Consider the following 24022-nt stretch of genomic DNA (forward strand, 5'->3'; position numbering starts at 1 on the left):
ACAAATCGTAGGCGCAGACTTAGGCAAATTTAGGCGAGCGGTACTGGGATCGTCACCCAGCGCCTCCACCAGTTGTAATACTACGCTTATTATTGTAGCTCAGATGGACTACATTACAGAAAGTTGCCGGGCCAGTTGGTACATCATTTTCAACACAAACAGCGCGCTGGTGGACGAGCGCTAATGTAAATCTGATCTTGACCGCGGCCAAGAAGCTGAATATGCTATGCAGAATGATGAATGATGGAGGCCAAAAACTACATAGGTTCGAAAAGCAGCATGATAAAAAGTTAACTACTTGTGACACTGAAGTAATCTACAAAATCCCACTATCTTGCGGAGCGCCTTACGTGGGTCAAACTGGGCGCTGTGTCAACGACCGCCTAAGGGAACACGCCACTGCTATCAACAGGGGATGCGGAAGCACGCTGGCGAAGCACGTATGTGCTTGCAAATGTATTCCGCACCTTGGATAATGCCAGATTCTGAGACGATACAATAACCAACACAAGCGTGAACTTTATGAAGCCTACATCATAGAAAAGAAAGGCGCGAAAAGCGTAAGCACACCATCGATGACACTGACAAGAAAAGAGATTGGATATCTTGCAAACCCATGACGACAAAAAGTGACAAGAGGGACTCCTCCTCACCTTCTCTTTCTTTGTTTTCATTCTTCTGGTATTTATTGCGAGCAATGCAATAAATCTTGCGTTCTTAGTCAGCACTGTGTCTGTGTGCTGTATACTTTCTCTGTCCAGTTTTAGCGCGCTGTTTCTGTCAGACGGATTGCCTTGGTCAGGAGGTTCTTGCAGTGAAGCGCTCGACGAACTTTGTCTTCGCTTCCCCGCACGAACCTACCGGTGTATTCGGTGACTTTAGTGATGACGATTAGCACGGTACAAAATTTATAAATAGCTGAAGAGCGTGGAGATCGACCGAAGAAACTCTCTCTGCCAATACTAGGAGGAAGGGTAAAAAGAGAAAGAAACACGGATGCAAGATGATGAGAGGCAGAGAAGGTGTCTTGAACCTTGTGCGGTGGTGGAAGCGGAGACGGCACAAGCAGTATTATTGTTCGCTGCACTAGAAAAGCAAGATTCTCAGAAACAGTAATGTGGACCTACTCTAAAGGTCAAACACTTGCTTAAAAGCCTCTAAGACTTTTACAGCATCCTTGCTAGCGGGAGTATACACACTACAAGACGAACGATAGGTTCGGGCATGAGCGTTAAAACGAAGGTACTGAACAACCCCGCGTTACCAGCCAAAATCGGCACTTAACTACGAATCACCTGCGCATACGTCGAATCACGTCTCAAGGCCATTCCGCTCAGCCGCAGTAGCTCACTGATTCCGCTCAACCTGGCCCTGGAAATCCAGCTGGCGAATTCATATACCATAATATACCATAAAACCGCATAATAATACTGTATATACCATAATAGCCAAATCAAACAACGGCACGCAGGCGCTTCGCTGCTCGCTGCTTTTAGCCATTTGGTTGAATGTTTATTGCCTTTATTGGCCTGTTCAACTTAGGTGGAGCGGGTGGAGATGCTTTCTTTTGATAATTGGAATTGGAATTGGAATTGGTTTATTGATTCCTCGTACAAGCGAGAGGAGGCAGGGAATAAAGGCTATGTGAAAGCCTGACAGAGGTCCCTGCCCCCCACACAGATTCTGGCATTAAAAAAGAAAAACATGTATCATTAGCAGTTTGTCATTTCACATACTGTTAGGATAAAAACGCACATAACACCGACAGTGAAAAATGGTTACAATTACTTCTACCATATACTAATTACACAAGAAAAATTCTTACAGGTATTAGTATACTAAGACAAGCAAACGCACCTTGTCTCCTTCTCTCTCGGCATCAAGTAGCTCGTCTACCATCCACCTCAGCTGGCTGCCGGGGTCAGTGGAGTTCACGAAGAGCCAGCTGTAAGGCGGACAACAAAAGCCCCCGATAAGCAAACCATCCTCGCGTTTACACGCAAACACTGTGCGTGAAGTGTACAGTCGCCTTAGATGCACGGCTTACCTGGGCAATACACAATAGCAGGTGATAGCAGTATCCTTACAGAAGGAGGCAACGTGATTACTCGCACGATATCTGCCGTTACGACCACTGCTTTGGCCCTGTTAGCAGGAACCTCAAAAAGATACCCATTGGCATTTTTACTTGCTAAACAGGCAATTTCTCTGTGTTGTTTGCAGCAGAGGATACGGCGAAGTAGTGCAGGGTAGATATGCATCCTCAATTGGAGTTTAGTCGCAAAGTCAGCAAATAAAAAAGCGAATGGCAAAAAGCACCCGAGAGGAAGCCAAAGTCTGAGTAGTGATGCTGACATGAATCTGAAAGTAGTGAGTCGAGTCAGCGTTGGGCTATGGATTGTTGCCTATAGGTTCGATCACAGCGCTTTTAGGTAGGCTCGATGCTATTAGACTTACAAGCCTGAATCAGATTATGTGCAATATGGCAACAAGTTCTAAAGAAATGTCTTACATGCTACATGCTAAATAATTACAATCTCCAGGAAGCCTTATACCCTCCACCAGATCTCAGTTGTAAAAAAACAATACAGCTGCTCCTTTTCCTTATTGATGAATGCAGCCAGACCCGCTGAGCTCTGGTAAACACTGTTTTTAAGAGCAAACCATTTAGGCTTTTTGCCTTCATGCTTAATTCCTTGGCAGCACGCTCGCAAAGAGCGCATCTAAATAGAAACTTCGAACCTTTGTCGACTTGCTGTGAGCACACTTTAACTGATGCGAACTGATCCATCATTTTCGTTCCTGTAGAAGGCTTTTCTCGCGGCCATGCATAAAGAGGTCATCACTGGAGTCTTGCATCGGGTATTTTGTTTGTACAGGTTGCAACATTCGCACTAGCTTGAGCAAAACCGCATTAATTAACAGAAGAAGAATGTTTACTGTAAAAAAAGAAGGTTCGTATCAGCAGGCGGAGAGCGGAAAGACGTACTCACAAGTTGAAGTTGTAGCAGAAGTTTGTGTTAAGTGATATCACTCGCAGGCCTTCCTTCGGCTTGACCACGTAGTAGCCTGCCCTTTCGGAGAAAAGTATGACGAAGCACGAATTGTAATATAAGAATGATGCACAGAAAATTCGAGTCATAAACACAGGAGTATTTTGTCAGAAAAGGCGGGCAAAGAATGCCGAAGCACCTGCCACTGTCGTCCACGTTGGAGCCTCGAAATCAAAGCTGTGTAAAACACAGCGCAGTTGTGAGCCAATGACACGGTGTCATTTTCAAACGCAGTTGACTGGCAGCTTGTTAAGCTGCCTGCCAGCTCGAGGTCGCTGAATTGGAAGTTTACAATTGCGACCACCACATAAGGGACTGAACGTACCTCACACGCATGAACTACTCGCAACTAGCTTATGCCTACAATTTTTGCAGCCGTGGTTGCGTGCCTAAGAAACGTTCCGGTCGTTATTAAAAAGCTGCAATACATTGTGAACATTGGAAATTCACCTATTATTCCCTAGCGCCGGCTGCGTATTCAGCACTTGGGCCAGTTGCGCTTGGTACAAGGAGCAGTCGATGTGAGGGCATGCAATATCAGAGAAGATAAAAGACAGTCGCTAAGGGTAATGGAATGGATTGTAAACGGAGCTGAAGGTAGCAGTGGGGCAACAGAAAAATCAGTCAAGCACGTGCGATTAGACGAGTTAGAAGTGGTCAATTCTTGTATGTGCAGGGGATAAACTGGGGGTAAGTTGAAGGATGGGGTCATTGCCCTCCTGCACTTCACGCCCTGGGCTGACGAGTTTGATGATGAGAAAATGATAGTCCGTGTTACTTTTTTTTTCAGTAAGATTCATAAACCTGTCCGTATATGTTTCATTGAAAGATCAGCTCTCGGCTAGCGCCCTGTTTTAGATGCTGCCCTTATCCCTAGAACTGGTATCAAGGGTATCGGGACTTAAGTTTTGGTGCACATTTTGATATGAATGAGTAGGCAATGTTTACAAATATATATAAAGAAACATTTATTCAACTGTACTACTGAGCTTACCGTGCTTATGGACGTGCAGTGCTAGTGCAGTTGTTTTGGGAATTGCGGATTCGCTTTGGAAACGTGCATACTATTTTCTTTCTACGGCATTTGAAACCAGCCTGCGGGGTCCTATGCGATCTTGTCAAGATGACTATGATAGTAATTATTGTTTTATTCACCCGCATATATAGTGCGCCTTTTGACATAATCTGTGGTCGATGTAGGTGAAGATGGGACTTATTATTTGCCCGTCGTTTGGGTAAAGCGGAGAATGGGGCCAATTGGTATGCCATTGATTATGAGGCTGTCATTACGCGTTCCTGAATAAAATTAATTATTAGGATCAGCGCTTCGCCCCCTTCCTATCTTTTTGTATCCTGGTTCACTGCCTCATGATCAATCCATATTTTGGGGCAGCCCAGAACGATCTCTTCTTCCTCTGGCCAAGCCGTGATATGGTAGTTGTGAGGGGAGACGCCCTGCTCCTTTGACCTCGTAACACAATCTTCATTCTAACCTATCTCTGCCAAGGATGTTCGACTGATTGCCGTCAATGGCCGTCAAGTACTGCGCTCGGTTCCCACGGTCAACTCAGTCAAGACAAGAGTGATGGTCGCGCTATTTTACAGCGTTAGTTCTACTGCGCACATTCAGCAAGTTTGAGGTGATGCCGCAATTGACTATTGTCATTATCGTCATAAAAAATGTATACCTTAGCGCTGAGACATTGTGCCTAGCTCGTGACCTCACGGTATCGTCAAAAGTAAAGAACTAAAACTATAAAAATAAATAAAGAGCAGAAAAAGAAGTAAGTCGCTAAATTTGCACAGCAATACAACCATGGAGGTGTTTCCTCGGCAACGGCTGTTTGAATTTATTTTTCTACTCTAGGGGGAGGCAACCAGTCCCTGTCATAGGTCATGTCGATCTCTCTGCCTGGTTCTGACAGAAGGGAAGAAACCGTATGCGGATCCTTTGGACTGTAGTACCCCGATAATGTACTTCAAAATCTGGGAGCTGTGCATTGTGATAGCCGTGCTTGCTGGTGCCTACCACTAGACGATAATAAAGACCTCCCAAATTCTGTCTTTTAGTAATTTGTGGGGTGGCTGCTCTTAGCCCTCCGAGGCTGGGAACCTACGGGCTCTTTGCGGAAGAGGCTCCTTATCACCGGTGTACCTGTATCTCACTTTATAACTAGCCCAACAAACAGCCGTGGTGTACCTGTATCTGTTGTGCATGCCGTCATTGCACTCGCCGCCACCTCGGTAGCGGACGACGGCGGTTGCGACGCGCGTTTTGCTTTCTGTTTCTTTCTTTTTTTTTTTAAATCTGAATTTTGTTCTGTCCGCACGTGGCAGCGGGGATGGCCAGTTAGCAGGCCCACACATTTCATTTTCCTCTCGACCACAGTAGTAACAACTACTGAGTGAAATAAATAACAGCAGTAGCGCGAGAATCAGTCAGTGCACCACGCTGCCTTCAAGAAAAGAACGAAGAGACAATGGGCTAGCAATGCAGAACTTTTATCGCAGTTCATCTTCTGCACGTCACATCTTAACGCTGAGGAGGTGTGCACATGCATGTGTCGGTATGCATCACACTTTGCGCAGTCATTTAGAGATTTATAGCTGGAGAAATTGTACTGTTATGTTGGCGTTTGGCGTCGCCCTATCACAGTTTCAAAGATTCTGCTTGCGCTGTATTTCACAATCTATCTTGACACTGCTTTGTGTAATCTGCGATTACAGATAACACTCAAAATGACACAGACGTTGCAATGACTTTCTGATGCAGATGTTTTCTTCTCAACGATTCTTATTCGGAACTTATTCTTATTCGTAGAATAGAAAATAATGTACCGTAGTTTATGTTGCGTGTTTTGTGAATAACTAGGACACCTCCGAATGAGTTCACTATAGCCTCTGTTTACCATAACGGCCTATCCAATTGCCATATTCGTCGTGCTCAAATTATATTGGCTCCAGGAATAGTACTTTTTTCACAGACAGTTATTTTGGCCATGAAGCACATAGCTAGCATTCGTCAGCATGCAAGATGTTTGTAAAGCCTTCACTGTAGTCTGGTTTTGCCATCGCCTTCGCAGGGACGGGCAGCTCTGCATGCCGCGATCAGGTGCGTCTACTCCCCATGCCACTTGAACACAGACCCCTGTCTACGTCTCCTGCTAAGGTGCTTTGTGCTCATAGCGAGGTCATGGGATCCAAATCTGACAGCAGTTCAGTGAACGCTAAACGATAAAACATTTGTGTGCTGCGATACATCAATGCTCGTTAAATAATCAGAAGTGGCGTTAATTAGCCCAAGCTTATGAATGAACGCCTTGTTTTCTCTTTCTGCCTCAGTAAATATGACAGTTACAGTCCCCTCTCTTTCCTATGAACATTACACCTCTTCTTTCCACGAGCCCTCATTGAGCTGGTGGCTCACGCCAGCGCCCATTTCTACGCGCTCCCATTAAATAATCGCAGTCCCGCAGAGAGCATACCGTCTGACGGTGGCCAGGGCATCCGGGGGCAGCCAATCTCTCCAGTCAGCTGCCAGTACGTCGTACAGCCACATCGATTTTCCCGCGTATTCCGGATCAGCGTTGTTCGTCTCCGGGAACCTGCGAGCGGAGCACATGAACGAGGGTAAGAGTGGGAGTTCTCATCCAACTTATCTACTATATTCGACAGATATAGACGGACGGACAGATGGATGGACGGAAGGATGGACGGACGGATAGGTGCATTGATGGAGGCACGGACAAGTGGACGGAGGGATGAACGGATAAATGGATGAGTGGATTGACTGTTTGGCGGGGTTAGTGGATGTATGGATACATGAATGGAAAATGGTCTCGGTATTCTTTTCCAAGAAAAACATGTCGTGGGGCGCTTACGTTTAGATGATTTGCTCCTAAATATCTGCTAATGTTCGAATTCTGTCACGCCTGCAGTTTATCTTGCCCCAAAACATAACGTTAGTGGTTAATCATAGTTTTTTTTTTCTACACAGAGATATTGGTAGTTAGTTGGGGGCACTAATACTGCTACCAACTGTGGGGCTGCGTAGCACCTTTAAGTGTTTTAAACCGTGCGCGCGTTTCCCTATTTGCATGGTGTTTGGCGCGGGCAGCGCGAGTGCGCATGAGCGAGCAGCCAATCATGGGGGCGGAATATTAGCGGCGAAAATACGAGGGTAGATAAGCGCGTCGGAAGCAAGGCGCGGGGCCTTTTTGCCAGCTCGGAGCACCCAGCGTGCGTCATATCGGCCGGTGGGGCGTGTGCACGGACGATGGAAAGAAGCTCGGCGACACGAAGATGGAAGGACTGCCTGCAGAAACGGCTTAGGCGTATTCGCGTGAGTAGTTGTCACGCGAGGAGCAATGTTTCTTGTGCCGCCATTAGCGCTTTGGCCCTATTCGATCCGCAGTATGTTTTGTCTCGCCGCGGTAAAGCCCTGAAATTTTTCCAGCTTTTCTTTGGTGTTCTATTGTTGCGCGCATGAACAGCATGTTCTCAGTCCATTAGCGCGTGATGTTGTTGCTTTTTATTCAATGCTTTTTTGTTTATCCGGTATAGCCGGTGTTTTTAGGAGATTGGATTTGCCACTCGTCGGGCGTGACCATGGTATCGAAGAAGCAGGGCAAACACCAAGGCCGCCTTTGACTATCTTTAATACCCGAATGTTCTATGGCTATCAATGTGCCCATGGCGCCAATCTCTTCCACGCGCTTCCCGCTTCCAATCCTCGCCTTCCTTCTTCTCGTCGTTCTGTTTGCAGATTCCTATTTCGAATCTGCTACATGCTCCGCGCCCTGAGGTAAGACAGCTAGAAGCTGGAACAGTGTCACCATTCACTTCACTTCAATGGCCATCATTACTGACCACTCGATCGTGACTCTCGTCAGTCAATGATGGCTTGCTCCACTAAGACCGGTTTCAAACTTCGACAACGGACACCAACATTGTAAACAAAAGGATCCGTAGCACACTGTAGCCGACATAATGAGTCCAAATTCTTCCGAGTATTTTTCTCCTTTATGCCCTGCAACAGACTGCTGATTCGTCGGCGCTGATCGACCACGGCACATCAATCTCGTATCGCTGATCTGTTTAATCTGCAGTGACAGTCACCGTGCCAAGGGCACTTATGCTTTCATCCAGTTCCTGCTGGACCTCTGTTTTTGGGTTCACAGACTCCGGCTCACTCTTCAACCTCTTTTTGTTAGCCCCGTGTAGTGCTCGATGACTGCAAGAAGTTGGCGTTACAAGGGAAGAGGCGCAGAATGTTGATGACTACGATGAGCGTTGGGAAGAATGCCGTCATGACTAACTAGATGTCCCAATATTTTAATTTCATTCTGTGCAAAGTGGCACTTGTTGAGTTGAAGGCCTGCTGAAGCGCGACATGTGAGAACTTCATTCAGGAGCGTAAGGTGGTCCTAAACGTTGCCGAAAAGATAACAATGTCGTCCAAGTAACATAAACAGGTTCTCCATTTTAGTACACGAAGCACTGTATCGATCATTCTTTCAAATGTCGCTGGTGCGTTACAAAGGCCGAAGGGCATAACATTAAATTCGCAAAGTCTATCGGGAGTTGCGAAAGCGGTTTTTTCTTTGTCATCTTCGTGCATAGGTATTTGCCATAAAGCAGAAAAGAGGTCCAAGGTCGAGAAATATTCAGCGCCTTGGAGAGAGTCAAGGGCGCCATCGATTCGCGGTATCGGGTATACATCTTTGCAGGTAATGTTGTTGAGTGCACGGTAATCAACACAAAAGCGAACCGACCCGTCCTTTTTTTAACTAATACTACTGGAGAGGACCATGGGCTTGTTGAGAGACGAATAATATTGCGACGTAGCATGTCATTTACATTTTCTTCAATAATTTTTCTTTCAGAGAGAGAAACCCGATAAGGCCGTCGCCGAACGATAGAGTTACCTTCAGCAAAGATGCGGTGGTGTGCAACACTAGTCCGTCCCAGTGGTGGGGAAGTGGCATCAAAAATGGCTTGGTGATCTTGAAGCAATGTCAGCAGTTCTTGGCGTTGGTTAGGCGTGATGTTCGGATTAATAGTCTTTGAGAGAACATAAAAAGAGACGTCTGTCAAAACTCGATGCTGAGGCAGAGGGGCGGTGAGCACCATCAGGGATAAAGGTTGAACATCCAACATGCAAAGCAGAGAAGTTCGTTTTGGGAGCACGAGGGATTCACGTGAGGTGTTAGTGGCCGCTACTGTCACTGAGCCGTTGCGGAACCGGACAAGACTTGATGGGAAGGCGATGCCGCGTACAAGATGACTATGAGATGGTGCGATGAGTACGTCTCCGTCAGAGATATGGTCAGAAACAACGGTAAGTAGTTTTTTTTTTGCGAAGTTTATTGCCTCAGGGCATAAAAGGAATGTTATGATGGATGAAGGGTGTGGTCAAATAAATGAAAAAAGGTTGGCTGATGCAATGAAATCGAGGAGTGAACGATGATGCGGTCCCAGTGTCCAAACAGCATATGACTGCGGATTAGGGGGGGAGAGGCCAGCTGCCAACAGGTGCCGGATCCGCGTTGGCTTCAACGCTGGACAATCCCCCAGTAGGTGATGGATGTCAGCTTCTATATTTTTTGACTTGCAGATGGGGCACCCAGGGTGTGGATATAAATACCTAAATTGTGGCCACTTTCGGATCACTGCTGGTGTTAGGGCCACCCCAAATCGAATCCTCCAAAGCGCCACCTCCTCTGCACGGGTTAGACCGCGGGGGAGGCTTACCGTACACGGAGGTATAAGAGCACGTGTACGGCGCCGGAGGTGCTCCTTTCTTGTTAAAAGCAGGGTGGCATTGTCCAATTTTATGAGGTTTGGCGATGTCGATGTTGAAATTGAAAGGCGGGTAGCAGAATCTACTTGGCTTTGAGCCCTTAAAAGGTCACGCGGGGTCCATTCAATACGAATTGGATTTGGTATGCGAGCCGCTAGACTGTGTATGTTCTGGCAGATTTCCGGGCTACTACCAACTCGTCTAAGTAGCTTTGTCACCTGGAGAGCATCTGTACGTATGATAATATGGGCCGTGGGAAGCATGGGAATGGCGGTCACAGAGCGAAGCGCCTCTTGCACTGCAAGCAGTTCCGCACAAAAAGAAGATGGAGGTTCCGGTAATTGAAATGTTGACGTCTTGTTCAATGAAGATTTGCTAGGACAGTAAACTGCTGTTATCACTTCACAGGCTTTGATGCTTGCGTCGATGTAAATTATAATGGAACCATGTGGCAAGCGGGCGTCTTGTTCCATAATTCGGTCGCGAAGTGACGACGCCGTTTCCTGTGTTCTTGGTCGGCGTAAATCAGTTGGCTTGTTATCGCTCAGCTGTACAAAACGCCAAGGAGGAAGAGCTGGCTGTGGCGGTGGTAGTATTGAATGTTTCGAAGCATAAGCCTTCAGAGCGCACGTTGCGTGAGAGAGTGTGGCCTTAAGCTTGCGTGCATCACGTCGTTGCTGCACCAGTTCATCTATTGTGTTTAGTTGTGCGTTTTCTTGGAGCGCCACGACTGGTGTAATGCGAGGGAGGCAGGTGATGACCCTCATTGCCTCTCGATTTATAGCCTCAAGTCGATCCCATTGTGCCCTTGTCAAATGCTGAAATTGGGCTTGATAAACAAGGCGCGGTTGCACAACTGCCCTCACCAACTTTCTCGCAACATCTGAGCGAGCGCCGCCCATTTTTGGAGCAATGCGTCTAATTAAACCCAGTGTCTGTAACGCCTGTTTTTTAGCGCCAGACAGCCATGTAGTTCCAGTTCCTGACTCATGAATTGTTAAGCCCAATATTTTTACTGTTGTTCAGTTGTTCAGTAGTTCTTCGCACTGAGGAGGCAAAACAGTATCAGCTGCGGCAATGAGGGAATAATGTCGTTCAGAAACGTCAGATGCAAAATCACTGTCTGTCATATGGATGACACGGTCGCCACAGGAAATTACCGCTGAAGCAGTTGGCAAAAAATTCCATCCAAAAACCATCAGATGCGCGCAAGGTGAGAGCACAATGTCACCAGTTAATAATTAGGGGGATTATTATTAACGACGCACCCTTAACGGTGCTCACACTCCCAGACACTCTTAGAGTGAGTGGGGGTAGCTGTTCCGGTCGCAAAGGAGATGCCCTCGACCTGCGTGGAAAGCTCAGCCGGAATTCAACTACCTTGTAGTGACAGAAGGGGGTGGTCGTTTGGTGCCCAGCGGTCGCCGGTTCAAGCCAGAGCAAGGTTGGGAGTCATAAGTAACAAACAAAACACAATTTATGCATAGCAAGAGACGATACAAAGGAATACGCAAGAACACTTGAAATGTACAGACGAGAGGTTCACAGGACACAAACGCTAAGTATGACAGAGGTATTCCATATAACACAGAGGCTTTACAACACAGATTAAACACGAGAGAGTCACATAAACAAACACCAAATTCTTCACCGGGTACTGTTAGTCCGACGCCTCGAGAGTCACGATGTGCCCTCCATGCAAGACGAGTGCCGCTCTCTCGCAGGTCCGTGGGCTTGCCAGCAGCAGGTGATCCCCGGGAGTCCAGCCGAAGCACTTGCGAGCACGCCGCAACCACTGACTGAGTACTGACTGACTGCCTACACAAGCGGCGCGGTCTCAATAAATAGGGCGCGCCGCGTCTGTCTGTTAAGGCGCGCTAAAGCTAGCGCTCACACACACTTGGCTTCGCTGGTTAAAGCGCTCCATTTTCCTCCCGTCGAGCCGCGTGTCGTCATTGGCTAGGACCCGTAGAAATTTCTGGATGGTTCTGGCGTATTCAGTCTAGTGAGTCACTTTCATCGCCGGGTGGTGAGAAAGAGGGCGACGGCGACGCGTACTCAGCTACGCGCTCTCTCGCGAGGGGAAGGACATTTTTCTTGAATCTTGTGGAAGTTATCATGCGGCGACGCGCGGGCCTAATAAAAATGTGCGCTGATTTCGTGAAGCACAGCAAACTGCACATGGTGGCGGACGCCATTGATAACAACTCCGACAGTGCACTTTGCTGAAGGGCACAGAGGAACGTCATTGGCTCCACGTAGTTGAGGTTCATCATATGGTGTCACTTTTCGTAAGCGGTCGCACAAATCAGCGTGAATAATAGAAATTGCAGCCCCTGTATCAATCAAAGCTTCGACCAGTAATCCTTCAGCGAAAACAAAAATCATATCGTACGGGCGATAAGGAGGACGTTTAGTAAGTTCGCAGAGTGCAGTGTGATCTCCGGGAACTGCATCACTTAGTTTTCCGAATGGCGGATAGTAAGCGTTGCTGCGGGACGGAAAAGAGAAACTGAGCGGCGTCGAGATACATGGGCTTCACTAGGCTCAGACGAGGACACTGGAGGTGGGGATGATCTTCGAGGTGGCCTTGGAATAGACCAGTGTTGATAATATGAAGTTGAAGGCAGATCAGTTTCGAAGGCGTCGTAACCACGGCGCTCGTTCTGAAGGCGGCGGCGACAGAAGCGGGATATGCGTCCTCTAATGCCACAGTAGTAGCAGACTAGTGGAGAGGGGCGCCAAGGTGCGTAATAGAGTGATGTAGGTTGAGCCGTCGCCACTGTATTGATGTGATTGTAGGGCGGTGCCAGTCGGGGCGGCGGAACAAAAGGAGGAGGTGATGCTGCGACGTGCGCGTAGGTCGGTGCTGGGCGGGGCGCAGCAGGGTCGGACGCCACAGGTCGGGTGATGGTTGCCAGCTCATCTTTAATGATGCTGCAGAGACTGGCGTCATTAGGTACGGAAAAATGATCGCACCCGTGTCGACAGACAGGCTGGATGGCTTGGAGCCCCTCCCGGATGATGGCTCGAATGAGTGACCGCAGATCGAGGTCAGCAGAGGTCGGGCCAGTAGCGGTTCCGGGCTGCAACCGGGAGGACTGGAGCTGGTCGATGCGTTGGCAGGTCGTAACAATGACGTCAACAGTAGAAGGATTCTGAGCAATTAGGGTGTTATAAGCCGCAGAAAATATTCATTTCAGGACGTGGTGTACGCGTTCAGGTTCCGGCATGGTGGTGCTAATACGCCGGCAAAGCGCAAGCATGGCCTCTATGTAAGACGCATAAGACTGATCGGGACCTTGGAGGCTGGAAGCGAGCTTGTTCTTCGCGATCTCAGTCCGAACTGCCGGGTCCGCGAAGTATTGGCGGAACTGCTGCTTGAATGTTGTCCAGTTAGTGGTGTGGGGTTCGCGGTTAATAAACCAGGTTCTGATGACCTCAATGAGGTAGAAAGGAACATTCAGAAATTTTAGAGCATTGTCCCACTGGTTGTAGTTACTGCAGTGTTCATAGGTGTCCAGCCAGTCATCGATGTCTTCATCGTGACGACCAGCGAACAGCGGCGGGTCGCGTTGTCGTGTGGGCACAGTCGGAGGGGGTGGTGCAGCCGGTCCTGCCGGTTCGTGGGTACTTTCGCTAGACATAACAATGGTGGCAGGCGGTAAACAGCGACCGGAACGTAGCTCCAGCGAGAGGCAGGGCACAAAACAGCAATGGGACAAGTCTCACCTCCACCATTTGTGGGAGAAGGCCAGGTCGAGAAGGCAAGTTCGAGACGGCAAGGCAAGGGATGTTGTGTCTGGCGTTTATTGATAAATAACCGAGGCGCGTTCCACCGGTGGCGCCGCTGAATGATGAGATGATGATGGTATTTACGCGTGAAAGAAGATCCTTGGAAGGCTCACACTATGAATTTAACGAATGCTGTTACATTGGCATTGTAAAATGAATACAAGGCACTTTGTAACATGAGTCAATGTTTTCCAGCTTATTTCGGTCTTACAGATTCTTTGTGATTAGGAATCCTTCAAACTTTCTGAAAAAAGGTAATGCTGAGGATGAAAGACGTGACCGTCTGCTGGAATATTGCTGCCAAGGTCGTATCCAAAAACACAATGGTATGGGGAACGGTGCGCATTTAGGCTGAAGGCAATGTGTCTGTGGCATAATACCCAAGACTACTTGAAATATATTTGTTTGAAATCTGTGTTTTAAATACAATGAAGGGTATTGTGAGGGAACCGCGAATGTATTTTGAGCACAGTTTGTATATCTGCATGTAATGCTACAATTGTCTACCGATGTATTGTTTCTTGCCTTGTGTAACTTTTTTTTTACTTTTTTTGTACACGTGGCCTGATGTAACCCACGTTTTGTCTGTTTTTCTGGTTGCTTTTGTGGACCAAACTGTGACGGAATTATATCTATTTTGTTTTTGGGTTAAGCAAAATAAAAGTTCATTTCACAGAGCTTCTGGCATCTTTCCTGCAATACTGCTGTTTGGCAAAGGCTTTGACGCAACTACGTTGATGGTCAGTCAGCAGTAATTGTGACCAAAGTTTACACTTCATTGCGGAGAATAAATTGAAAAATAATACTACCCCGTACAGAATAGAAATAATGTGCCAACATGGTGTGGCAGTACGGCAAGCGCTTGCTAACATTCAAACTGCGCACCTTAACGAAAGCGGATGTGCGGCGAGCTTCAGCCGCTTGGTGCGCTACAGTCAATTGGGCCGCTGGGCCTTACGGAAGCGTCCGCTCTTTACCAATCCCTTTCTGTATGGCAAGGCGCGCGAATTTTTGCCCTAGAGGGGAGGCCAGGCGGAGCAGCCAGCGTGCGTCATGGGCCAGCGGGATTTGCATGAACGACGGAAAGACCGTCGACACGAAGATGAAAGGAGTGCCTGCAGAAACGGCCTAGGCGTATTCTCGCGAGTTGTTGTCACGCGAGGAGCAATGTTTCTTCTGCCACCGTTAGCGCTTTGGCTATATTGCTCACCCCAAGTGTGTTCCGCTCCGAAGTGTGTTTTGTCTCGCCGCTGTAAAGCTTTTGTTTAGTGTTATATTGTCGCGCGGATGAACAGCATGTTCTCAGCGCAGTAGCGCATGATGCTGTTTCCTTTTATTCAATGTCTTTTCGTTTATCCGGAATAAACCGGTGTTTTTAAGAGACTGGATTTCTCACTCGTCGGGCGTGACCATGGCTCACGGACCCATTTTTTGAAGACGAGGCTTTCACAACTTACTTAAAATGCATAAGTTACAAAGGAAAGCAGTGCGCATCATTTCAAATGCGCTTTATGGCGCGCACGCCGAGCCCATTTGTGAAAAAAACCTTATGTCGTTATCAAGTCTCTTTAATTCAGTGCTTGCCTCATGATACCACTACTGGATAAAAAACAACGACCCTTAAATCAAAGAACGTGATGCTGTGAAATCACTGCCCTATGTCTAACACAAGAAACTCGGAACAATGGCAGTTACCACACACACGAACAAAGTACGGTCACCGATGCTGCGGTCCATCTTACCGAGTGTACGAAAGTTTTGAGAATTTTGCTGATTTCTAAAAAAATGTACCCTCTGCTTTTTTACCTTTCTGTGATTCTATCTTACATGCGTATACCGCTTTTTCTGGAGTTTCCAACCTGACAAAATTTTATTGATTAGCCTTTCCTTGTAACCTGCTTTTTTTTTGTTCGTTCCTCGTTTTTATTTGTCATTTATGTTTTCATTAGTAACTGATGGTAGTGTACTTGTGCTTTGCATTTTATTGCCATGTACGCTATTATTATTTTGTGCTTGCTTGCGTGAAACTTGCATACATTTCGTGTCATGTCGTCTCTGCGTCGCTCTCCTACCTGCAAATGAGGTGCAACGCCTTTATCTTTTAGGCTTTTTGTTTGACTCCCCTCACATAAAAACACGCGCACAAGCGCACACACGCACACACGCGCACATGCACACGCACACACAAAGGCACGGTTATTAGCGCAACAAAAAGACACTCACAAATAGGCACAAATAGACACACAGGACAGGCGCTGACTTCAATCTCTTTCTCGGAATACCAGTTCAGTTCAGTTCAGTCGTTCAGTCGTGTCCGACTCTTCGTGACCCTATGGACCATTTCACGCCACGCTTTCCGGTCTCTCACTATCTTCCTAACATCACATAACTTCATCTGCAGTGCCTCGAGGATGCCATCTAACCATCGCGTTCGCTGCCTACCCCTTCTCCGGCGACCGCCAACCTTTCCCAACATCAAATCTTTCTCCAGCGACTCCTCTCTTCTCATCAGATGACCAAAGTAGCTGAGTTTTAACTTTAGAATTTGACCCTCCAATGAGCAGTCAGGGTTTATGGTCGACAATATCGACTGATTTGATCTTCTGGCAGTCTAAGGAACTCTCAAGAGTCTTCGCCAGCACCACAATTCAAACTCGTCAATTCTTCGGCGGTCAGCCTTTTTCACAGTCCAACTCTCGCATCCATACATCACAACTGGAAAGACCATAGCACGAGTTATACGGATCTTGGTTGGCAGACTAATGTCTCTGCTCTTTACTAGGCGGTCAAGGCTAACCATTGCTCTCTTTCCCAGAAGCAGGCGTCTCCTAATTTCATGGCTGCAGTCTCCTTCCGAGGTAATCTTGGAGCCCAAGAAGAGAAAATCTGTCACAGCTTCCACTTCTTGTCCATTGATGCTCCAGGACTTGATAGGGCAAGACGCCATGATCTTTGTCTTTTTGATGTTCAGTTTAAGCCCAAACTTCTCACTCTCTTCTTGTACGCGCATCAGAAGTCTCTTGAGTTCCACTTCACTTTCTGCCATTAAAGTGGTATCATCCGCATATCTAAGGTTGTTGATACGTTTTCCAGCAATCTTCACTCCATATGAAGACTCGTCCAGACCGGCCTTCCTCATGATGCACTCTACATATAGGTTAAATAGGCAGGGCGACAGTATGCAGCCTTGCCTCACTCCTTTCTCAATCGGAAACCAATCGGTAAGACCATGCCCAGTTCTGACTGTGGCCTCTTGTCCTTCATACAGGTTCCTGAGGAGACAGATGAGGTGAATTGGAACTCCCATCTCTTGGAGAGCTTGCCACAATCTGCTGTGATCTACGCAATCAAACGCTTTCGCATAATCAATAAAGCAGAAGTAGATGGGTTTCTGGAACTCTCTTGCTTTTTTTATGATCCAGCGGAGGTTGGCAATTTGGTCTCTAGTTCCTCTGCCCTTGCGAAACCCAGCTTACACGTCCGGAAGCTCCCGATCCACATACTGCTGCAGCCTACCTTGGAGGATTTTCAACATCACCTTGCTAGCATGCGAAATAAGTGCGATCGTGCGGTAGTTGGAACAATCTTTGGCACTGCCTTTCTTTGGAATGGGGATGTAAACTGACCTCTTCCAATCCTGTGGCCACTGCAGAGTTGTCCAAATCTTCTGACATAATGTATGCAGAATGCTAACAGCGTCATGGTTGAGGTTTTGAAGCAACTCAACTGGAATGCCATCACTTCCGCTGGCTTTCTTCTTAGCAAGACTGGCTAAGGCTCATTCAACTTCACTCTTCAGGATGCCCGGCTCGAGATCAATAATCACAACCGTCTTATGTTGGGTTTGCACATTCGGGTCCTTCTTGTACAGTTCTCCTGTATATTCCTGCCACCTCTTCTTTATCTCTGAGGCGTCAGTGAGGTCCTTGCCTCGTTTGTCCTTTATCACGCCCATCTTAGCACAGAAGCTTCCTTTGATATCTTTAATTGTCTTGTACAGAGCTCTTGTGTTCCTTAATTGGCTGTTGTCCTCAACTGCTTGGCACTGTATGTTCAGGAAGGCATTCTTATCTCTCCTTGCTATTTTCTGAAAATTCGCATTGAGAACCTTGTATCTTTCTCTTTCCCCCATAACTTTTGCCATCCTCCTTTCCTCAGCTATTTGCAAAGCCTCTTCAGATAACCAGTTTGCTTTCTTGCATTTCTTTTGCTTTGGAACTACCTTAGTAGCAACTTCTTGTATTATATCACGAACATCAGTCCACATCTCTTCGGGCTCTCTGTCTTCTAGATCTAATTCTTGAAATCGATTGCTCACTTCCACAGCATATTCTAATGGAATTTGATCCAGATCATACCTGAAAGACCTTCTAGTTTTCTGAGTTTTCCTCAATCGAAGCTTAATTCTGGCAACAAGAAGCTGATGATCGGTGCCACAATCGGCCTCAGGCCTTGTTTTTACTGCTTGTATAGCGCTTCTCCATCTCTGGCGGCAAAGAATATAATCGATCTGATTCCTGTACAGACCGTCCGGTGAAGTCCATGTGTACAGGCGCCTCTTGTGCTGTTGAAAACGAGTATTCGCTATGGTCAGGTTGTTTTCTTGACAAAACTCTACTAGCCTCTGTCCAGCTTCATTTGACTCGCCAAGACCGAACTTGCCTACAATTCCGGATATTTGTTCACTCCCGACCTTGGCATTCCAGTCTCCTACGAGAAAAACGACGTCTGATGATGGGGTGTGGTCTAAAAGGCATTGTAGGTCCGCATAAAATCTCTCAACGTCAGCTTCTTCAGCAGTAGTGGTCGGTGCATAGACTTGGATAACTGTTATGTTGAGAGGGTGACCTTGGATCCGAAGTGAAATCATTCGGTCGTTTTTGGGGTTGTACCCTAGCACTGCTTTACCCATTCTTCTGTTTACTATGAGAGCGACCCCATTCCTTCTCTTGGATTCGTGCCCACAATAAAAGACATAATGGTCGCCGGAGTTAAATTCTCCCATTCCGGTCCACTTGAGCTCGCTGATACCCAAGATATCAATGTTTAATCGGTTCATTTCTCTCTTGACGACATCCAGTTTACCTTGCGTCATAGATCTTACATTCTATGTTGCTATGTGATATATCTCCTTGCAACATCGGACTTTCCGGTCGCTTCCCGACACATCCACAACTGAGCGTCCTTTTGGCTTTAGCCCAGCCGCTTCATTCGTCCTGGAGCTACTAGGAATCGCCCTTTGTTCATCCCCAGTAACATGTGGGACGCCATCCAACCTGGGGGGCTCATCTTCCGGCGTCATATCATTAATGGTATTGTGACTGGCCATAGGGTTTTCTTGGCAGGAAATACTGGAGTGGGTTGCCATTACCTTCTCCAGTGAATCACATTTTGTCAGAACTCTCTGCCGTGACCTGTCTATCTTGGGTGGCCCTACACAGCAGAGCTCACGACTTCATCGAGTTTCGCAAGCCCCTCCGCCACGACAAGGCAGTGATCCATGAAGGGGACAAACTTCTTCTTCTACATTCAAATGCTCCCACAAAGTCAGTAGCAAAATCATCATAGCATTTTAGGCCTACCCTACCTAACAACATTTAACAGTCGACCTTCACTACTATACAGCGAGAGAGATGATTCACTAATACATTTTGAACGACGTCTTTTTATATACGAGGCTTCTAGCAGCTGACGGGCAAGATTATCCCTGCTCCTGCCTAAAATCTTATTTTCTTTGAACTTAGGTTCACATTTTGTCTTGATATCGCACGGTTTGCAATGAACATGTAGATGTAAATTCTGATTGTTTTTTAAAGAGCTCATATGTTCTGCAGCCCTATCGTTGACACAACGCCCAGTTTGCCCAATGTATACCTTTCCACAGGTTAAGGGGATTTGGTAAATAACCCCTGTGGCGCACTTGACAAAGGGTTTGACATGCAGACAAGGCAGCACTAAAAAGTGCGGCCTTGTCTTCGACCGGCATCGCCCATGACTCGTCCGCACATGCCAGACAACTTTTTTGGGGCGGAGAAGACCATTCTGACACCGTATTTGTTGGCGACTTTCTCCACATTATGTGCCACCTTATGTATACAAGGGGCAACAGTAGATCTGGATTCAATCTTTCCATCATAGTATCTTTTTTGTAAACGTTTGTGTCCCTTCACATTCTGCAACAGGGACTCCGTCACGGCTACCGCTAGGTGTTCAGGATATTCAGCTGATAGAAGCCCTGTTATCTGGTTATCGAAGCTCTGATTCATCAAGTGACAACAAGATCTTTGTACAGCACACTTTAACGCTTGCATCGTGATCGTTCGCTTAATAATCCTGGAGTGCGCAGAATCATAAAGCAATAAATCCGTAGAAACTCATCACCGATAGCACAGCATAAACGTTTTTGTGTAAACTTAAGATTAAGGTCTAAAAACTGCAAACAATCATGTACAGGTATTTCCGACGTGAACTTTAAGCCCTCGCCGTATTCTTGAAAAACATCAAGTATTTGAGTCACGATTTTCTTATAAACCACGTTGTCCTGTGTCTTCAAAATGACTAAAAAGTTGTCAACATATCTAAAAACCTTGAGAACTATCCCAGAGTCAAAGGTTACAAACAAGGACCGGTCAATACACGCAAGAAAAATGCAACATAACACGGGAGTCAGCGCCTGTCCTGTGTGTCTATTTGTGAGTGTCTTTTTGTTGCGCTATTAACCTTTCCTTTATGTGACTATGCACCAACTAGCCCAGCAATCAGTTTTAACTGATACACACACACGCACACACACGCGCGCGCTCACGCACACATACGCACACACACGCACGCCTCAATATCACCCCTATCCAATGGACGTTGATGCTGAAATAAATTTGACTTCAACTTTGATTACGGCCCCAGGCTGCTGCCAAATTTTTTGTTAACACTTGCACACTTTTTAAACCTATCTATGGTGATCCACGATGAGAAATGTGGATGAAAAAAAAGTGAAGCGTGGTGATTAGGGCAATTCTGAGAACTATTCGCGCTATATTGCGTTTCTTATAATAAGTGGCAACAGGGCCCTCTGTGTTAAATTGTGGTGGACGTCACTAAAATGTTAAATAGACCTGCTTGTTTTTTACTGTAGCACGGTGTAGCTAGAAGTCGTGGTATAACATGTTTCCTAAATACATTCTGGATTTATTTCAAGTTGCAGAATTTTCTGTTACCCACGCGATATACTCCTTTGTCTTGGGTGATACCGGAAAGGCTCTTGGTGCTCGGGATACGTCGATCTCTCGATGTAAGAAAGTTGTGAGAGGCCTGAGTTCTTACGATATTCTACTAGAAACACTCCCTGTCATTGAGTCTTCAGTCTTGAATCGCGAGTCTTGATTCGTTTTCCCCGGGAAGAAAGGAATAAAAGGCTCAATACCATGCCTACGTAGTACAATGCGTCTAGCAAGGCCTATAGAGAACTTTAGATAATTTTTATGTCGATGTTGTGTTAAGGTGCCGCGCAAACGGTCGACGCTTTTCGGCATGGTGATAGTAGATAATGAAAAAAAAAATCTGGGTGCAGTAAGATGGAGAGAGAAAGAAACTGTAGTGTTGTCTCTAATGTCTCTGTGAGCTTTGTCCATGTCTATATAGGCTAGAGGGGGGGCTCTTTAAATAAAAGTCTACGAAAACATGGTGGTTCTCTAATTTCGGTGTTTTCAAACGTTTTCGCCTCAGAGAATATCAACAGACATCAGTGTGTGCTAAGGAAACCCCGTTTCACACTTCTGTTCCCGCAGTCGCAACAAGATGTTGTTCGTGGATCCCTTCTATTTTTTTTCTTTTAGTTATTTTGAAAGGATTTTTTGTTCTTTTGAGTTCGGCTAAATGCTTCTTATTAATGTCTATTTATCACTCCAATGAGACGTGCATTTTATTCTGCATTGGCATGGCACGGGTCTGTGGCCCACGTTTTCAGTCGCCATGCGAGCGAGTGCAAGGAACTCCTCGAGAGTCATGCCCTTTCTCACATTGCCGCCGGCATTCTAGACATGTGTGTGATGATGGAGCTAGTTGGCTCACTGAACATTTTGCTGAACCAGCTGCACCGCAACTGCTAAACTTTTTGTTCCAACTAAACGAGTAGGCAGGTGCCAGCAGTAACTTGTTGCGATGCTAAGATATAGCTGTGCTGCGGTCGGTGCCAACACTGACTGCGTGGAATCATCGAGGACTGAGCTAGGATAAGCAAGTCTAATGCTCTCAAATGGGTTTCAACTAAGCATGCACTGTGTGTTCAACTAGCGTACCGAGAGGTACAGGGGCACTAGGTGGAGGGGGTAGTCTTCTTCAAGGGTAGCTGGCAGAATCCAGTTTGAGAACCACTGCACTAGATAATAGATACGGTTCAAACCCAATTAGTACAAGCGTATGCCACGCTCTTCTCCAAAACACACTGGTAATCGATCGGCTTGAAGGGAAGCTAAAACATGAGCTGTTTAGTCGGCCAATGATGCTTAGAGCGACTGAAGCAGTAATGCGATTCAATATTTATTTCCCATGAAATGAACGCGCTTTCTGAGGCCTTAACTTTCCTGGCTTCCATATGTACCTTGTCTCCACCACTTTCAGAACTTTTTCAAGCTTTAAGAACAGCGTTGTTTTAATGAAAGGCTTTGCGCATGAAGGGGCGGGTGATACCGCTAGGATCTGTTTGTGTTTTACAATAAACCAATCGTGTAATAGCTCGTCTCGCCCACTTCTGTGGTGTGTTGTTTACCATTGCATTTCGCCAGGAGTTTTACATTGCAGCAGCCTCGTATTCGCGATGTGGTGGGTGTGAATCAAAGCACCGCTACGTGACTACCGGTTTTAAAAGTGTAGCAGATGAATCGCGGCTAAGTGCTCGGCTCGGCTGACGTGAATTGTTTGGAAAAATGCGGCCTGGACGAGCGATGGTATCATGGTAGAGCAACGAGCGTGGCTCCCTTGAGGCCATGCTCTTTGAGGCCGTGCTCCTTGAGGCAGTGCTCCATGGCGAATCCCCTCAAAGGTTGTAATTTTTTTGTGGACTTCTTAACGTATCAGGAAACATTGAAAGATATACAATATTCTTTCTTCCAAATAATAAGCGAATGGTAGAAAGAAGGTCTCGCTTACAAGTTAGGAGGCACAGCTTCGTGATTGCCGACCACAGGGTAGACCTTCAGGCCGGGTAGCAATTCAATAATGGTGGCTGTCGTTTTCTGGAAGTTTTCAAAATTACTGGTTTGGGTCACCCTCCAGAGGTCGTGCGGTGGGAGGTCGCCAGTCCAGTATGCGAAGTCCAGCTGTAAATGCGGAACTTTATTGACTATGCTTAAAATTACTTTTCCGACAAAAATTATGTTATGACGCCATGCTGAAAAAGTACACTATGAAAAAGAATAAATTGAAGGAATAGGAACATGGTGCATAGGACATATTACCTGCGCTATCTGAGGAGCTTAACTGGAAAGAAAGACAAAACTGCTGCTGTCCATGCTAGGTAGTAAAAGGGCAAGAATCGTTCCAAATAAACAGGTTTAAAGTGAACACAGTTCAGTTCAGCTCAGTCATTCAGTCGTGTCCGACTCTTCGTGACCCTATGGACCATATCGCGCCGCGCTTTCCGGTCTCTCACTATCTTCCTAACATCATATAACTTCATCTGCAGCGCCTCGAGGATGCCATCTAACCATCGCGTTCGCTGCCGACCCTTTCTCCGGCGACCCTCAACCTTTCCCAACATCAAATCTTTCTCCAACGACTCCTCTCTTCTCGTCAGATGACCAAAGCTGAGCTTTAACTTTAGAATTTGACCCTCCAATGAGCAGTCAGGGTTTATGGTCGACAATAATGACTGATTTGATCTTCTGGCAGTCCAAGGAACTCTCAAGAGTCTCCGCCAGCACCACAATTCAAACGCGTCAATTCTTCGGCGGTCAGCATCCTTCATAGTACAACTCTCGCATCCATACATCACAACTGGAAAGACGAGGTATACAGATCTTGGTTGGCAGATTAATGTCTCTGCTCTTTACTAGGCGGTCAAGGCTAACCATGGTTCTCTTTGCCAGAAGCAGGCGTCTCCTAATTTCGTGGCTGCAGTCTCCTTCCGGGGTAATCTTGGAGCCCAAGAAGAGAAACTCTGGCGCAGCTTCCACTTCTTGTCCCTTGATGCTCCAGGACTTGACAGGACAAGACGCCATGATCTTTGTCTTTTTAATGTTCAGTTTAAACCCAAACTTATCACTCTCTTCTTGTACGCGCATCAGAAGTCTCTTGAGTTCCACTTCACGTTCTGCCATTAAAGTGGTATCATCCGCATATCTAAGGTTGTTGATACGTTTTCCAGCAATCTTCACTC

General features: G+C 46.6%; 1 protein-coding gene across 1 annotated transcript in view; it reads right to left on the reverse strand.

The window, feature by feature from the left end:
* Positions 1–24022, reverse strand: part of LOC146209693 (sphingomyelin phosphodiesterase-like) — a 90259-nt gene that overhangs the window by 22271 nt on the left and 43966 nt on the right. Inside the window, exons 5-8 of the mRNA XM_084580946.1 lie at positions 22795–22964; positions 6539–6658; positions 2994–3074; positions 1858–1945 (exon numbers count right to left, since the gene is read on the reverse strand). Of these exons, the coding sequence (XP_084437072.1) occupies positions 1858–1945; positions 2994–3074; positions 6539–6658; positions 22795–22964 (459 nt within the window). The remainder of the gene's footprint in view (positions 1–1857; positions 1946–2993; positions 3075–6538; positions 6659–22794; positions 22965–24022) is intronic.

Source organism: Amblyomma maculatum, chromosome 1, assembly GCF_055883805.1.
Source record: "Amblyomma maculatum isolate TAMU_Amacu chromosome 1, ASM5588380v1, whole genome shotgun sequence".
Lineage (NCBI taxonomy): Eukaryota > Metazoa > Arthropoda > Arachnida > Ixodida > Ixodidae > Amblyomma > Amblyomma maculatum.